Raw genomic sequence first — 16,159 nt, 5'->3', positions numbered from 1 at the left:
AGGAGACGTCAAAGCAAAAACACCACTTTTAGTAACAATTATAAAAAGCATATGAATTATTAAGCATTTAATTGTCAGAAAATCTCAAAGTGGAAGTGACGCCCCCCCTCACACAAAAAAATAATTACAAAATTAAGTTCTCTGAGCCTCCACAAGTCTAAACATAGCTTTCTGATTAATATTGCATTTGTGGAATATGACTTCAACAGCATAACAGACCCGTTTTTAGCCAACTGTGGGAACGGCCATTTTGCCAATTTGTCGACCGAAAATGACATCAAAATTCCTCAGGGCTCATGTAATGACCAATCACGGCTGGCTCATGTAATGACCAATCACGGCTCGCCTGTTTTCTGAAGCTGAGCCATGATTGGTTGTTACCTGAGCCCTGAGTAACTGTGATGTCATTTTCAGTTGACAGCAAGAGGCAAAATGGCCGCCCCATGACATGGACAAAAATGGGTGGATTTTGCTGCTTAACTCATATTCCACAAATGCAATGTTAATCAGAATGCCATGTTTTGACTAGTGGAGGCGCATAAGACTTTATTATTGTAGAGAGAAATTTTGGGTCGACCGCCCCTTCAAAAAGTTGACCCAATTCGAAGAAACATGTCATTTCCGGACTCCACAGCAGCGATGGGCATGGAAAGATCTAAACCTATGTGAATGGCTTTATATTAGCCCAACAGGTTAACCAAAAACCAAAACCAACATGGCAATTACACATTTTTGCACTTCGTGATTGAGACCCTCACAATATACTATTTAATTTATTTTCTACATGTTTTTCTTTTTTTTCGTGTTGCTGTTTTATTTTCTTGTATGCCGTTTCGACTGTTCAAATTTGTAGATCAATATGTGCCTTATCTGTGAATTTTCTGAAATTAAAAAAACAATTCAAACGTTCGCTGGCGCTGTGTGCTTGACGTCATAACGCAAGCGGAGGGGGCGCGGGATTCCGGAGAGGATTACCCATCATGCCCCGCGGGCGAAGATGGCGACAGCTCTAGCTAAGAGATCGTCAACTTTCTCCGAGTGATTTTCCACGCTCTCTCGAAGCTTCCCGAGCGGCCGTCAAGCGGCTCTTTGTCCTCCCGCCGCCCCGCTCGGCGACCACATCCGCGTCCGAGTATCGACGCTCGCTCCTGGCTTCGGATCGCTCCGGAGCCCACCGTGCCGGAGAAAGCAGCTCCGGCTAAACTTTCCGCTCCGCTCGGCCGACCGGCGGGCCAACTGGTCTGACGCCGAGGTGAGTCGGATCGCGTGTGGGCGTGGCTTGCTTGCTGGCTCCTTCGGACCGGGTGCGGCCGCTTGATCCGCTTAAGCGAGCGGTTCGGCTTTAGGTTAGGATTTGACTTGGCATTGCGCTTAGGTTAGGCCGTGTCGGACTTCCGCGGCCCAGCCTGCTTCAGCTCGGTTCATCTGCTGCGTGCGTGCGTGCGTGCGTGCGTGCGTGCGTGCGTGCGTGCGTGCGTGCGTGCGTGCGTGCGTGCGTGCGTGCGCTTGCGTGCGCTTGCGTGCGCTTGCGTGCGCTTGCGTGCGCTTGCGTGCGCTTGCGTGCGCTTGCGTGCGCTTGCGTGCGCTTGCGTGCGCTTGCGTGCGCTTGCGTGCGTTTGTGGTTGCGTGTGTCTGGTGTCAGCAAGGGAGAAGGACTGAAGGTGGCGCTCAAACTTTCAAGAGGAACAGACAATCCCATTGGCACGCTTTTGTTGCCATGGCAGCATACACACGTACAAGTACGCACACAAGGCGTGCGCGCACTCAAAATCTGCCCCCAAAGCCACGAGTCCTGCCCCACTCACGCTGGAGTCTTTCCCTAAGTGGGTTTAGTATTGTTTGTGAATCGGGCTAAATTGAAGCTCATACACATAGTAGGATTTCAAAAAGCAGTCTATCAACGACCCCCTAAATGGACAAGAGCACAATTGTTAGAATTTTTCTGGCTCCAGGTTACTGTACTTCTAACAATCAGTGAAGCTACTGCACGATAAATGTGCTCGGCCCTTTCAAAATTGAGCAATGGCACAAGTACCCTACAGCTGGGGTAGCGTCTTCCTCTTGTTCTTGTTCTTGTTCTGGTTCTTCTCCTCCTCCTCAAGTTTATGGTACGTTTTTTAGGAAAAATAAGTAATAGCGAACCATTCGGGTGATATTCTAAGAAATTACACCAGAATAAAAAATACACTAACAATTAAGATCTCTTAATTTTGTAAATTATCAAGACAATGAAATCTTTAAACTCTCAGCAGCAATGGCCTATGACACACCCAAGTATTCAAGTTAAACACAAGTTGCCATTACAGTACATGTATACACTTTTTGTGATAAAAAAAAAAAAAAAATTCAGTACATACATTAACAGTTGCAGTCATTGCTAACTATATTAAAACTCTTCTTATAATGAAAAAATAAAGTAACTTTTTTTAAAAAAAATATGAAATTGTATAAATTTTTTAGCCATTGAAATCTTTGAATGTTCAGCAGCATATTGTAACGAATTGGGTTATTTGTGTTGTGGTCGAATTTGTGTGTTGCCGAGTTGTCATGTTTCCGAGGTTCGCGAATGCACCGTACGGCAAGCGAGTGGGGCAGCGCAGAAAGAAGAGCGCGAGCAGTTGTACTTGGATTCATAAAAACCTGATTATTAAACTACGTCTGACGGCGTGTTCCCGGAAGACGCTACAATATGATAAATGTCGCCGTTTAAGTGGAACATGGGATGATGCCGTGCATGTTAGACGTGCCACGGTATCTACAACAGAGCCGCCAATCTCATGTAGCAAAGTCGTCACACGATTTTGGGACTCCTCCACCTACTTTTCCCCATCGGCGATTTTAACAGGTAAGCCAGAACGTTCCCAAACAGGAGACCGCAGTGTGCGCGGGGACCTTGGAGCTCTGGCTCTTTTCTGGCTCTCTCTTTTGTTGCCGCCACTCTCGTCTCCCGCACGCAACAGTCAGGGTCCGTGCGTCAGGTGGCGCTAATAAGTGGACCGAACCGAACATGCCATAACGAAACGTATTAATACCCCCGAGTGTACCGTCACACCCCGAGTGTGCGCCAGATATTTTCCCGGACCTTGTGCGTAGTGTCAGTTTCTACACTTCGGAGCAATTTAAACAAGCCTTTAGCCTAAGGTGTGCAATTTACAAAGGGCTTGGTGCAGGCGGCGAACAATAACAACGCCGTCATTCGAACTAATGTTTGCTTGTGAAGCGTCCACTTGAGCTACTCACTTACTTATTTCCTTTTTAACAGTGTATGTGATCGTTGATCATTCCATCTTTCCTTTTCCCTCATTCGCCGAGTGCATGCATTTTGGGTTGGGTCGGCCAAGGGTTAGGGTTAGGGTTAGGACCGAACAAGCGGAGCGGAAAGTTTAGCCGGAGCCGCTTTCTCCGGCACGGTGGGCTCCGGAGCGATCCCAACAAAACTGCACTTTTCGGTAAATTGCAGTTTTGTTATTCAACTTTATTCTGAATACGGTGGCCAATGTATGAGAATGGGTGTTGTCACGAGGACGTCTTTTTTTTTTTTTCTCGCGCGCTGGGCAACAATTCTGTCACACAAATCACATAAATGTATCTCCCATTGTGATTGCTGTAGTTCTCACTTTTTTTCTCATTCTGATTGCTCTAGTAGTTGGCAGTGGTACACCAGTAGACTATAAAAGTCACCGATCATAAAGCGGCAATAAAATGGCCGATGTTCAAGTGAATGTCAATCGGTGGCAACTAGTGCACAGTTTTGTCCCACTAGTAGCGTGCGGCTGTGCACCGTCGCAGTCGGCCGCACGATCAATTCAGCGCACTGGTAGGAGATGGAAAAGCGCTCAAATGGCTCGTTGGACGCCTCCGCCTTTTTTCCCCTCTTCTGAGCAAAGGACACACAAGGTCGCCACATCCGTAGCGCTCACAAGTTTCTCGCTTGCCTTTTGCTCAAAGACAGACCGCGACAAATTAGATTTCCAATTAGATTTAGATTTCGCCTGGACTTTGCCCCGTCGCATCACAAGTGCAAGGCAAAGACATGCGGATGGTACGGAAGCACAAATGCATCCATCAACGTGTCCATCTGTTGATGCGGAAGCTTCCGAGTCGGTGTGCTCCCAAGCTAATGTTGGCCTCTTTCCGATCAATGCAGCTGCACTTCCTGTTCTGGGAACATGCTGAGATCAATGTGCAGCCTGAGGCGCGCGCGCACGCACGCACGCAGGCAGGCAGGCAGGCAGGCAGGCACATTAGACACTGATAAGCTGTGACAAGCTTCGACCTGCAGCGCAGAGGAGCGGGCGGGCGGGCGGGCCATCGAGCGGGCGGGCGAGCGAGCGAGCCTGATCACTTGCGTTTGAGGCGGGCAGTGGCCGGTCAGGCTGGCGCTTTGGTGGGCACTCGCCATCCTTTCTTCTGACTCGTCTTGTCTGACGCCGCCCACAGGAAGGACGCGGGCCCAGGATGACGAGCGCGGCGCCGTCCAGGAAGCCGTACCGTAAAGCTCCGCCGCAGCATCGTGAAGCGCGTCACGCCCTTGCTGCCGCGCCCGTGCCAACGCCGCCCCCTCAGACGCAAGCGCCGGATGACGACAGTCAGGTAAAGCAACAAACTTTCACCACACCTCCCCTTCAGCCGCTCCGCACGGCCTCCAAACGGCAGCGCGGCGCCCCCGACGCGCCGCCTCTGCCGCCCGGCAGCGACCCGGATGTCTCCAGCCTGTCCGGCTTGGAAGTGAGCATCGCTGCCGGCGTCCCGCTGAGAGAGCCTTTGCACACCTGCCGGCGGCGTAGTGCCGGCAGACGTTGCGAGGAGCGGCAGGACCAAAGACGAGCCGCCGTTCCCCCCAAGAGCATCCTGAAGAAAGGCGCATCCCCGGCTGCGGCGCGCGCCTTTGATGCCATCAGGAAGTCCAAGTCGGTGGAGCTGTTGGGCGGCAGAACGCAACGGGGCGCCTGCTATCTAGCGACGCCCTCTTGGGACCGGGAGCCGTCCACGCGCCGCTCCTCCGGCCCGCCCGCTCCGCACTTGGCGTGGAGGATGCAGCTCCTAGAGGAGAAGGTCCGCTTCTCCAACTTTCTGGATGAAATCACCTGCCGCGTCATAAGCCCCGCCCACCTCACGCTGCTCGGCAGGGAGGCCTCCCGCCGCCGGCAAAGCTCCACCCCTCGCCGTCCCGGGAAGCGGGCGCCGGACGGCCGGTGCGCCGACCGCAGGCGGCGTTGGGACGCGTGGGTGGCGGCGCTACAGCGTTCGGAGATGACTGAGGGGGCGGGGCTTGTACGGGAAGGGTTGAAGGTAAATAGAGGAGACAAACTTGGACTTGCCCTAGCTAAACAGGATGTTGTGTCACACGCCAAGGTAGGTTGGGGGTCGACTTGTTCTTTGTGCTTTTGGCCGATCCAAGGAGACGCAGCGTGCCTTTGTCTTCTCCGCGATTGCGAGCAGTCGCCCCGCACGGCCCAACGTGTCTGTGGCATCAACAATTTTCACGTGGCGCCCTTCTGTCCTTTCTTGCAAAACGGAAGAAAGCCGTACTTGTAGAAGACACTCCAAAGTCCGCTTGCCGCCGGGCGTCTCGTGCCGTGGCGGGCCGGCTCCGTTCGGGCCGGCTCCGTTCGGGCCGGCTCCGTTCGGGCCGGCTCCGTTCGGGCCGGCTCCGCTCGGGGCCGGCTCCGCTCGGGGCCGGCTCCGCTCGATCGCTGGCTTGCTTGGCCGGCCCCCCGCTCCCCCTAGCGCCCCTCCCCCCCGCTCGCTTCTGTGGCCTCGGCGTAAAAGCGAGGGAAAGCTTTGACTTGGCGGAGGAGACCAGTGACTCTTTGCCAGTGTCCCACCGCCGCCCCTCTTCAGGAAGTTGCTTATGAGAAGCTCCACAATTTTCAGTCAAAGGCCCAGCTCTGCTTCTGTTTGAATTCTCCTCAGTAAGTCACAGGGGCCCACGCCGACCGGCTACTTTTTACAACAGAGTCCGTGGGCCACTCATGTTGTCCTTGGGCCTAACTGGCACCGCCCGCCCGGCACCTTTATGTTTCTTTAACGACAACGCACGCTAACAGAGCAAAAGGCGTCCGTGTTTGCGTTGTCTCTTTGGTCTCGCTAACTCCGCCCTCCTCCTCCTCCAACTCAGCCCTCCCTCCGTTACATATCGTCAAGGAGACGAAAAAGGTCCTTGGAGGCGTTTGACTTGAAAGGGGCGGCTCCTTTACTCAACTCCGCGAGCGGCCAGTCATATTGTGCCCTGCTTGGACGTCCCCCTCCAAAAAGAAAAGGAGAGCTCCTTAGTGGTGGCAGCCACTATTAGCGCTTCTGGAAACATGGGCTTTTTCAAGCCACGGCAAACCGGCGCTCGGCTCACACCGAGTTGACGCTCGACGTAGCCGCGAAAGCAAGCGCTCAAGTTTCTGTGTGTTTGCGTTTGGCCAGTTCGGGGGAAAACCTGCCTCCATTATTTGCTGACGAAGCCACGGCCACGCATGGGCCATGCATGGGCCACGCACGGCGCGGGCCACGCGCGGGCCACGCGCGGGCCGTTTTGCTGCCGCGTCGCCTTGGCCAATGGGAAAAAGTGCCGTGCGGCCATCTGTCGGCATCCAAGCAAATGCCTGCCGCCAAGGCCCTCGCCTCCGCGTTCTCCTCGTAGCGATTCCGGCGACACGGCGGCTCCGCTTAGCTTTTAGCTTTGCGCTTCTTGCCCAAGCGGTTCCTCCGCTCCGGAAGCGGGCCCGGCGGCCGGGCTGCAGAGAAACAGGCCAAGGAAACGCCCCGCGGGGAGCCGGGTTAGGTTTGGTCGCGTCAAGTGCGGAACGTCGCGCTCCTTTTCCAGCAAAGATCGATCGACTCGTTCGGTTTGCCACTTGACGGCCGGGCGGGCGGGCGGACGCTTTCACCTAAAGCGATTGTAGAAGACACTCCAAAGTCCGTTTGCCAGAACATTTCCATGAAGGGCACACGTGAGGCATACTGCGCACTCCAACCTTTTGTTGCTTTGAGCATGTAGCCGACGGCATGGTTTCTGAGTTCTCTTTTGTCTTTGTCATCCTCCAGGAGAGTTTGTCCGACTCGGACCGGATCAGGTGAGATCACCTTCCGCTTCTGTTTGTTTACGTCACGTCATGTCCACGATTCGTCATGTGAATAGCTTTCATTTTGGGGACTCTGGCCTTACGCCGACCAGACCGAATATGCCGTATCAGATGGTTTGGACTCACGCCGCCGTTTGAATTGCATTCAGAAAAGAAGCTTGGCTCTGAAGGCGGCGGATGAGATCATTAGTACATGGTCGGAATTCCACATTATGCTCCCACCAGCAAGGTAGCAGAAGTACTCGCGCACAAGTGCAGATTCGTGTGCGAATCCCGTGAATAGCGCGCCCCCATGCAAAACCATCTTGCTGCTGTCCCCGTTTTTTTTGTTTTTAGGAGAACCCCCCCCCCAGCTCTCAATCAGTCAATCAAGATCTCCTTCCCTGTTGTTTCGAATTCAAAACAGTGGAGTGCGTTGCCTGTCGTCCGGTTTTAAGAAATGAAGCTGAGATCTGGAGGCCTCGCGGTCTCCTTCAGTGTGGCGGACCCAAATATAAAGATGATACACCGCCACAAGAAAGGGTTGGATTTCACAAGGCGACTAATCGCAATGATAGTGAATTGGTGGCCATCCCGAATTTAGGGAATGTTACTAAGCGGCAGGCCCCATCGCTGGCAACGGACGGCCGGCCGGCCGGCTTATCCCGCTGGACGGCTCTCCTGCGTCTCCGACCGTACGAGGGTAGGCGACACACGTTTTGGCAACGTCGTACGCATTGGACGCAACTTTGCCCGCGTTTGCCCTCAAATCCTCCCAAGTTGACCGGCCGGGCTAGGTCCACGTACAGCGAACATTCCAGCTAGCTATCGACACTTTTCGGGCGGCCGGGCGTTGGAAGACGCGTTATCCCGGCGCGTGCGCGATTACCGTCAAAGTACTGCATGGAAATCATCAAATGACAGACGGCGCGATTCCACTGTACATCGGACGTCAAAATAGACGCGCGAAACACATTTCAACAATCCAGAGCTCGTTTTTGGGAGAGTTGTCGAAAAGCGAGCCGCGCGACGCGATGGCACGAAAACGAAGGGCCTCCTGAAAAACGGCGGAAACATGTGGGTCGTCCCTTCCCGCCGACCAACAGCGTCTCGGAACGCTCGACGTCCACATTCTCATCCAGCCGCATTCCAAATCACTCAGTGGATCCTCGCGCAATTTATCCGGATGGCAGTTCGGAACCGTCAACCGGAATGAACGCAAAACCGAAATGAAACGGCGACAAGGCTTTTTGTGTGTGTCGGGAGGAGAAAGTACAACTGTTTCCGTACAAATGTGAGGAGTAGAAGTACAAAGTAGCAGAGCTGGGCACGGCCTAACTGCCGCAGAGTTCCCGTCTGCCTATTTAAAGGGCACGGCCAATCGGCGTGGAGAACGTGGTCGTCGCGGCGCCCGCACGGCGGGGCGGGGGGGGGGGGGGGACGGGGGAGGGGGCAAGCACATGTCATTGCGTCTGTGGGACGCCCGCAAGGCACGCAGCACTCTTTGATTTTTTGGGGGATTATTTTCCCTTACTCTGTCACGTGTCAGGAGCGCGGCACCTGCGTGTGACCTGCGTGGCACCGGTTAAGTCCATTCTCGACGCCGTTTGGCTGATTGGGACCGCGCGGGTGGTCTTGAACATTGCCGACGGCAACTCAGCGGCGGTTAGGCCGCGCCGCGCCGCGCCCAGCTCCAACTCCAGCTCCAACTCCACTCAAGTATAGATACGGCAAATTTCTAGTGAAGTTCGGCAGCAGTGTATTTACCTGATGACTTTCCACGCGCGGCGAAAGGCTGAGAACGATGATGTGGCGTTCCCCAGGATCCTTCAGCAGCAGAATGAGGATCTTGGCCGACGGCTGTCTCTCTCCACCCGCAAGATGGAGGCCATGGAGGCCGAGTTTGACGGTAGCCGCCATTACATGGAGGCGGAGCTAAGCCGCACCAGAGATGACCTTGACAAGATGCGGGACAAGTTTCGCCGGTGAGGCCTTTGTATGTTCGTACGCTGGCGCTGACAGCGAAAGGCAACTGGAGGGAGCGAGACGAGAACGTCTCTGGAAAATTGTCCTGGTATTCAAAGCTACTCTCTTGCTTCCGAGTCAGTCTCTCTTTGGTCATGCCGCCGCTTTCCGTACATATGCACTCGATGCGGTCTGGGTCACGTTTCCCCGTCCCTCATCAACGAAAAAAGGGCGCCCGTCGACGATGGACCGCCACATGACCGGCTTTCCGGTGGACGAAAATCCACTTCAGTCTGCAATTTTTTGTATTTGAAAGTTTCCCACTTTTATCGTCTGACGTCAGCTAAACGGGCGTCCGTCATGGACGGACAGGCGGACCGGTCGGTGCGTCAGACGGAGGAACGCCTACCTCCGCTCAAAGTGTTCAGCTCCTCCCAGTTGCCCTCAGGTCTCGTGTTCAAAATGGAGTCCCGCGCCTTCCGCGTTTGCCTGGTTGCGAACGAAGGCTCAAACAGTAGCACAAGGCCAGGCCAAGTGGCCGGGGCTCCTTCACAAATGCGACCCTGGCTCTCAGGACAGGCGGCAGGCGCAGGCGGCAGGCGCAGGCGCAGGCGGCAGGCGCAGACGGCAGGCGCAGGCGGCAGGCGCCAGGCGCAGGCGCAGGCGGCAGGCGCACGCGACGCGACGTCTCCGTGACACTGCGGTGGTCTTTGCGATGGCTCGGGCTCTTCGCATTTGAATTGTTGTCGCGTATTTTTACTTCCATCCAATTTGGACTTCTGTGAGCGCGCGAGTGACGGAGAACGCGGGATGTGGTCGTCATGGCGACCCTTTCTTTATTTGGGGGTGGGGAAAGGACACCTTTGTTGTTGCTGTTGATCTGACAGCAGGCTGGCCTTTGCCTCCACAGACTCCAGAACAGCTACACGGCGTCTCAGAGGGCCAATCAGGACTTGGAAGAGAAGCTTCACGCTCTGGTAACCGTTTGAACATTTCTTGAAAAATGGGGCGGGGCCAGGTGTCGTTCCATGCCAGCCAATCCGTTTGTCTCATTCGACAGCCCGCAAGCGGTTAGAATTGCTTGCAAATGTGCCGTTGATTTTGTCCCGGTTTTGGCATCGCTTGACCTTTCCTTTCGATCCGGGGCCGGCTCCGGAACACGACGGCTGCCGCTCTGCCGAGTGTGGTCGTGGGCGGAGGAAGGCGCGCGTGCACCTGGCGCGCGACGGAAGCGATAAATGGGCCAACGCAAGCTCGCTGGCTGGCTGGCTGGCTGGCTGGCTGGCTGACTCATCGTTGGAAAGCGGTGGACTGTTGCCCGGGCTAACAGGACGCAGACAGAATGGACTGAGGGGGAAACTTTAACTTCCGATTAAAGAGGCTCTAATGAAAAAGACGGCTCGTAAACATCTCGATCAATCGCGCGGCGCGTAGCGCTCAACGTTTGATAGTTTTCTCATCGGAATTGCAATTTCAGACAAGGCCGTCGTTCGGTTGCCATAGCTGCGCTTCTTTGCAGCACCCGTGCCTAGCGCAGGACGCGCTTTGTCAACTATTTGCCACCATCACAACAGTGTGTACCTGACAAATCCCCGTGGCTCTACATCGCCGATGGATGCGCCTTTTATGAAGCAACTTAATTTCCCCAAATCATTAGAAATTGACTTGACAAGCGCAATTGACCGACCGACTCATCGGGGCGTTCAAACAAGGCTTGTGCATCTCCGGGTCTCTCGATGCACGAGCAGCGCTCCCGTACGTGAAAGACGCGTAACTCATTCAATCCAAAACACACACACACATACATACATACATACATACATATATATATATATATATAATTTATCTATTTATTTATTTTTATTTTTTTCTAACATTACGGGGAAAGGGGGTCTGAAAATGCCTGGCGCTGAATGAGTTAAACACTGACTACCGATGGGATGCAATACGATTCATCTCCTCACCACCCTGTGCTGCCATTCAGCACAATCGATTCGGTACCACGATGCCCCCCCCCCAAAATACGATACGCAATTCAATGAGTTTATTTAGTGACCCGAACAAATCATTTCTCCAAAATGTCAATTTAAACCCTTTTTTTGCGAACACCTGGCTCCCAATTAACAACAATGAGGCCTAGAGCAATATCTCTAAAGATGAATGAATAAATAAAATACAATTCAAGAAAATAAATGACTGAATAAATGGGACTTCCACAAGTGCTGACAAAGCGAACAAATGTCAACTCTTGTTGCTATTGCTGTGCACAACCACCACAACACCAGATAAAGTGTCATACCAAAGTGAAACAACTTGGCTATAGTGAGAAATCGAAAGCCGAAAAGTAGGAAATATTCAAATGATATTTGGTATTTTGTACCTGGAGGAGCTGTTTTCTGTGAGCCTGCACAGCTGGATATGCGTCGCCGCGACTTCTGTGCCAGCAAAACAGCGCTCCGTCCATTTCTACTTTCAACGTGAGCGTTATTTTGCAAATTGTTGCTGTTTGCGCTGTCACGTCGAGTGAACACTTCCTAATGGAGCTGCAAATGGAGCAGTTGAGTATTGCGCCCGCCACGTATTTCGCTCGCTCTGCTCCGACTAGCTTCAGGGAAGAACCCAAAGGCGTAGACTGGCGTCACACCCGTGGGTTGAAGGCGGTTTGTTCCGCAATTTGGGAAGAAGCGTTTTCATCCGCGCCGACCGGATTATCAACCGACATAAACCACCCCTCTTGTTCGGAACAAAATCCTGCTGGGAACGGACGGACGGGCTCGGCTCAGAATACTCCCATTGGGGCGCGTCCACGAAGCATTATTATTCCCATCAGGCATTTAATCGGAATGCACCTGTCCATGTGAACGGAGCCGCTTTCGGTTGTCATTCTTGAGTTCGAGTCGTAGCTTTTCCCATTTTGATGCTGCCGTGTCATTTACTGAGATGATTCCGATACTGAAGCTTGATGTGAAGACAATCATCATCATCGCAATATCTGCCCGAACAAACGTAATCGCATCTCTGTCTGGTGGCACTTTTTTTCTTTCCCCCCCCCCCCCATCTTCTTTCACGCTGCTCTGTAATGGAATCTGCATCTTCATCTTCCTCATCTTCATCAGGCTGCCGTCAGTCAGACCTGGGTCCATGCAGTTGGGTTTATCTTCATCTTCCTTTCCGTAACGCTCCTCTTCCTCATGGCGGTGTTTGTAGCCCTCCTCCTCCTCCTCCTCCTCGTCCGACTTGATTTGAAATGCTTTCTCCCGATTGGCCGAGACGCCTAACGCGCTGTCCTTGCGCAGCTGCGGACGGTGGAGCGAGACAAGAAGACGATGGACCAGGAGATGGTGGAGCTCACCAACAAGCTCCTGGAGGCCAAGAACACCATCGACCATGTGGAGGAGCTTAACGTGAGCCTCGACTCGTGCCGAAACACTTTGGGCCCAATGTTTTTTCCCGTTTTGATGTTTGTCACGTCATCGAGAGAGACAAGAAAATGCTCGTCGCGGGGGTCGTTCCAAAGAGTTGCGAGGGGCTCGCCCAGCTGGCCTCCGATGAGCGTCGGCACGGCGGCCTCCTGCCAAGGTCAGCTCAAGCCGCTCCTTTCTTTGTGTGTGTCAGGAGCGTTACCGGCTGGACTGCAACCTGGCCGTGCAGCTGCTCAAATGCAACAAGTCGCATTTCAGGAACCACAAGTTTGCCGACGTAAGTAGTTTGCCGACGTAAGTAGTTTGCCGACGTAAGCAGTGCGCCGCCGCGATTCGTTTGGTCCGTGAGCGAGGTTGGAACCGCCGGGAAAGCAAATCAATGTTCCCCTTTGAGTCGAAAGTGCCAAAAAGTGCTGGCTTCATCAAGCGGGACCAAGCCGAACGTCGCGCGCACGCAGGCACCGACTGCGGCGCCCGATGGCCATTGAGCACGCAGTTAGTTCGGCGGGAGGGCCTGCCTGCCTGCCTGCCCGCCTGTTTGGATTCTTCTTTTTTGCTTGGGAACTTTGCTTTGCTTTGCTTTCCGTTCCGTTCCGTTTCGTTCCGTTCCGAGCGAGATGAGCAGCAAGTGCTTGGAGGCCCGCTCGCTGGAATTGTCCAAAATGTTTTGGAAAGGTGCCCAAATGCAGGCTTTAAGCCACCTTCGCCGTTCGCCGCGGTCCTTGAGGGCAACAATCTTTCAAGCAGCAACGTTTACAGACAAGACGCAGATTGGAAAAACAATCGCGACCCCAAATTGAACGCAAGCAAATGCAGATCGGGGTTAGTCGGCGGCGCAAGCTTGCGTCAGACATCAAGTCTGAGGGAACAGTAGCGGCGGGATCCCAAAAATGCTTGGTCCACAATTGCGGCACTAACATTTGGAGCCGGACAGGAAGTCGCCTGCTTCCGAGCGGAACCAAACGGAACGCAAAGTAAAAAACTGCAAGTCGAGGCACTTGTAAGTCAAAGCAGGTGCGGTGTCCTCACCGAGCCCGCTTTGCCGTGTGGCAGCTGCCGTGCGAACTTCAAGACATGTTGAAGAAACACATGAAGAGCAGCAGCCTGCCCGAGCCCAGCCCCGCCCCCTGCAGCCAGGACCCGGACACGCTGAGTCTGACGCCGTCGGACGTGGTTCCCACCTCGGTGATCGCTCGCGTCCTGGAGAAACCGGAACCGCTGCTCCTCAACTCGGCGCAGTCCAGCAGCCGCGGCTGGCCCAACGCCGAGGACGTCTTTGTGCACGTGGACATGACGGCGGAAGCGCGCGGCGCCGAGGCTGACGCGCCGCTCAACGGCTCGTGCCGGAGCCCCGGCGGGCCGGACGCCGGCGAGGAGGCGGGCGCCGCGCCCTCTTTCGACAAGTTGAACCCGTATCCGCCGCCGCCGCCGCCCAACCCGCTCTGCCCCGGACGGAAGGTCATCGAGTTTTCCTCGGACGACAAAGTGAAGATTCCCAAGAACAGCCCGCTCCCCAACTGCACGTACGCCACGCGACAGGCCATCTCGCTCAGCCTGCACGGCGAGCAGCCGCCCGCGCCTCCCAGCCCCGCCCCCTCGCGCGGCGCGCTCCAGCATGGCGACGGCGTCGACACGCCCTCCAGCCAGTCCAGCCCCTTCAGCAGCCCGCCACAGGTCAGTGCACGGCAAACCTTCATGCGCACGTGTAGTCCGCCGGGCCCTTGGCCCGCGTCTGTCCGTCCGTCTGTCTGTCTGTCTGTCCGTCCGTCCGTCTGTCTGTCCGCCCGCCCGCCCGACCGCCCGTACGCCCGACCCCCCGCCCACCCATACTAACGCCCCACCCCCACAGGCACCCAGCATGGGGGCCAGTTCTGCCAGTTCTTCCGAGGACCTTCTAGTCAACTGGCAGCGGATGTTTGTAGACAAGATGGCGCCCTCTGCGGTAGGCGGGGCCTCCTCCAGAGTGGCGTACTCGGACGGCGAGGAGGGCTCCACCGCAAGCCACGCCTCCAGCCTGGACACCGACACGGACGCCGAGCCCCGTACCTACGCCAGGGGGCCGTACGGCGGCGGGGAGCCGCTCCTGATGGACCCGGGCCGAGACGGCGAGAGCGGCCGGGCGGCGCTCGATGCGGGGGCGGCGCTCGATGCGGTGACGCCGCGTGACGAGGGCGAAGAGCCCGACAGCCTTGTCGGGGACTTGCCCGCCCTTTCGCCCCGCCTCTTGGACTTTGACCCCGCCTTCGCCGCTGCCGCGCTGCCGCGACCTCACAGGAGCCCCAAGAGGATGGGGGTGCACCACCTTCACAGACAACAACAATAACACACAAGACGATGGGGCGCACCCCACACACACACACACACACACGCACGCACACACACACACACACAAGCGGGATACAGCCATACATACGTGAGTGAGTCGGTGCGTGTCTTTTTGGAAGAAAAGCGAAACGCCCTCTTCTCAGTGCCTGAGTAACGTGCGCGATGACTTGGTGTTGACGCCAAAGCGACGCTGACGGGACGTGACCCAACAACTATTCCACATCGTCGTAGCTCCAAATTGTCCATGACGATGACGCTGCTTTCAGCCGTGCGAGAACGCCAACGTGCGCGCCGGGCCGCCGTTAGCATGTCGGCGCTGACTGTTTTCTTCAAGACCAGCGATTGTTGTTCACTCTTCCCGTCGGTCAACACGTTTTTGTTTTCTTGATCTTTTTCGACCCGATGGCGAAGCCGTTGAAAGCGACCCGCCGCCGAGCGCGACGACCGATTGGGGCGCGTTGCGTCAGTCCAGTGCGGTTGCCGCCGATCGACGACTCGCGATCGGATGGAACGGGCTTTGCAAAAGCTTTCCCGCGAGCGCGGCCACGGCCCGCGAGAGTCTTGCAAAAGAAAGGCTCGGTTGGCTCGCGGGCTGCGTTCGAGGCGGCGCCGACTCGCTTGCTTGAGCGCCTTGAAAAGGGCTGCCAAGAGCCAGACGAGTTGGCGCGGCGTTTCGTCCGAGTCCGAATTAGATGTCTTGCGACTCGAATGACTCGGCGGCACTCGTCCTTTTCTTTGCTTTGATCCCGGCCGCACTCCCCGCCTCTCGGCCGTGCTTGCCTTTGTCCGGAATGTTGAGCGTTTCTCCTCTTTCAATCTTGGCATTTTTTGGGTTCCGAGCAAGCTGTAGTAATCGAAAAGGCTTTGCTCATTCTGTTCATCTTGTCAAGTGAAAGAGGAGAAAGGTGTTTTCAGATTGCGCGGCGTGTCCCGCCATGCTCACGACGGGATGCAAAAAGGGCCACTTGTCATTCGGTTTGCGGCCCACAACTTTTCACCGTCAATGAATTGCCCCTACTTGTCGAGTGGAGGTGTCACGCGGTTTAAGCGGCACTTACGAATGCAACACCAGTTTGTGTTTCTGTGCAACAACTTTCAGCTGGACGAAACAACTGCGGCTCGAAACGCCGCCTCCTCGTCCGCAGGTGCTTGCGCAGTCTGTGACCTTTGACCCCAGTCAAGTCCTTCAAGGATCCGTGGACTGACTGCCTGACTGATGATTGATTTGTAAACTGATGTCTATTTTCAAATGAATTAAAGTACAACTAATTGAACACGGCTTGCTTCATCTGTACTACAGTGTGGCAGCAGTCAAAAATCTTAACGATTACTACCTAAAATGTGATCTGATCCCAAGCTAAATGCACAAGTGCTGCGTGCCTAAAAGGTGAC

At 55.0% G+C, this 16,159-nt stretch overlaps 1 protein-coding gene across 4 annotated transcripts; it reads left to right on the top strand.

Moving 5' to 3' along the window:
* The first annotated feature begins 943 nt into the window (after nucleotides 1-943).
* On the top strand, nucleotides 944-16,041 carry tjap1 (tight junction associated protein 1 (peripheral)). 4 transcript variants are annotated; one of them, XM_086044375.1, is made up of 10 exons: nucleotides 944-1,252; nucleotides 4,441-5,292; nucleotides 7,039-7,067; nucleotides 8,879-9,040; nucleotides 9,931-9,997; nucleotides 12,137-12,166; nucleotides 12,317-12,424; nucleotides 12,636-12,719; nucleotides 13,496-14,116; nucleotides 14,292-16,041. In XM_086044375.1, exons 2-10 carry the CDS (start codon nucleotides 4,459-4,461, stop codon nucleotides 14,763-14,765), a joined length of 2,409 nt encoding a protein of 802 aa, XP_085900501.1. In that variant the 5' UTR covers nucleotides 944-1,252; nucleotides 4,441-4,458; the 3' UTR covers nucleotides 14,766-16,041. The 4 variants fall into 4 exon arrangements, with proteins under 4 accessions (XP_085900501.1, XP_085900502.1, XP_085900503.1 ...); XM_086044377.1 differs by having other exon boundaries at nucleotides 945-1,252; nucleotides 4,441-4,593; XM_086044376.1 differs by lacking the exon at nucleotides 12,137-12,166.
* The last annotated feature ends 118 nt before the right edge of the window (nucleotides 16,042-16,159 follow it).

The sequence above is a fragment of the Filicampus tigris genome, chromosome 11, assembly GCF_054856515.1.
Source record: "Filicampus tigris isolate MCC_2025a chromosome 11, RoL_Ftig_1.0, whole genome shotgun sequence".
Classification (NCBI taxonomy): Eukaryota; Metazoa; Chordata; class Actinopteri; order Syngnathiformes; family Syngnathidae; genus Filicampus; species Filicampus tigris.
This window is presented reverse-complemented; position numbering and strand designations above follow the sequence as displayed.

What these genes read in the sequence shown, in the direction of transcription:
- tjap1 (XM_086044375.1), top strand. Translation starts at nt 4,459, where the DNA reads ATGACGAGCGCGGCGCCGTCCAGGAAGCCGTACCGTAAAGCTCCGCCG. An exon ending in ATGCGGGACAAGTTTCGCCG is followed by an intron (nt 9,041 to 9,930) that starts GTGAGGCCTTTG and finishes TTGCCTCCACAG; the next exon opens with ACTCCAGAACAGCTACACGG. An exon ending in ACCATGTGGAGGAGCTTAAC is followed by an intron (nt 12,425 to 12,635) that starts GTGAGCCTCGAC and finishes TGTGTGTGTCAG; the next exon opens with GAGCGTTACCGGCTGGACTG.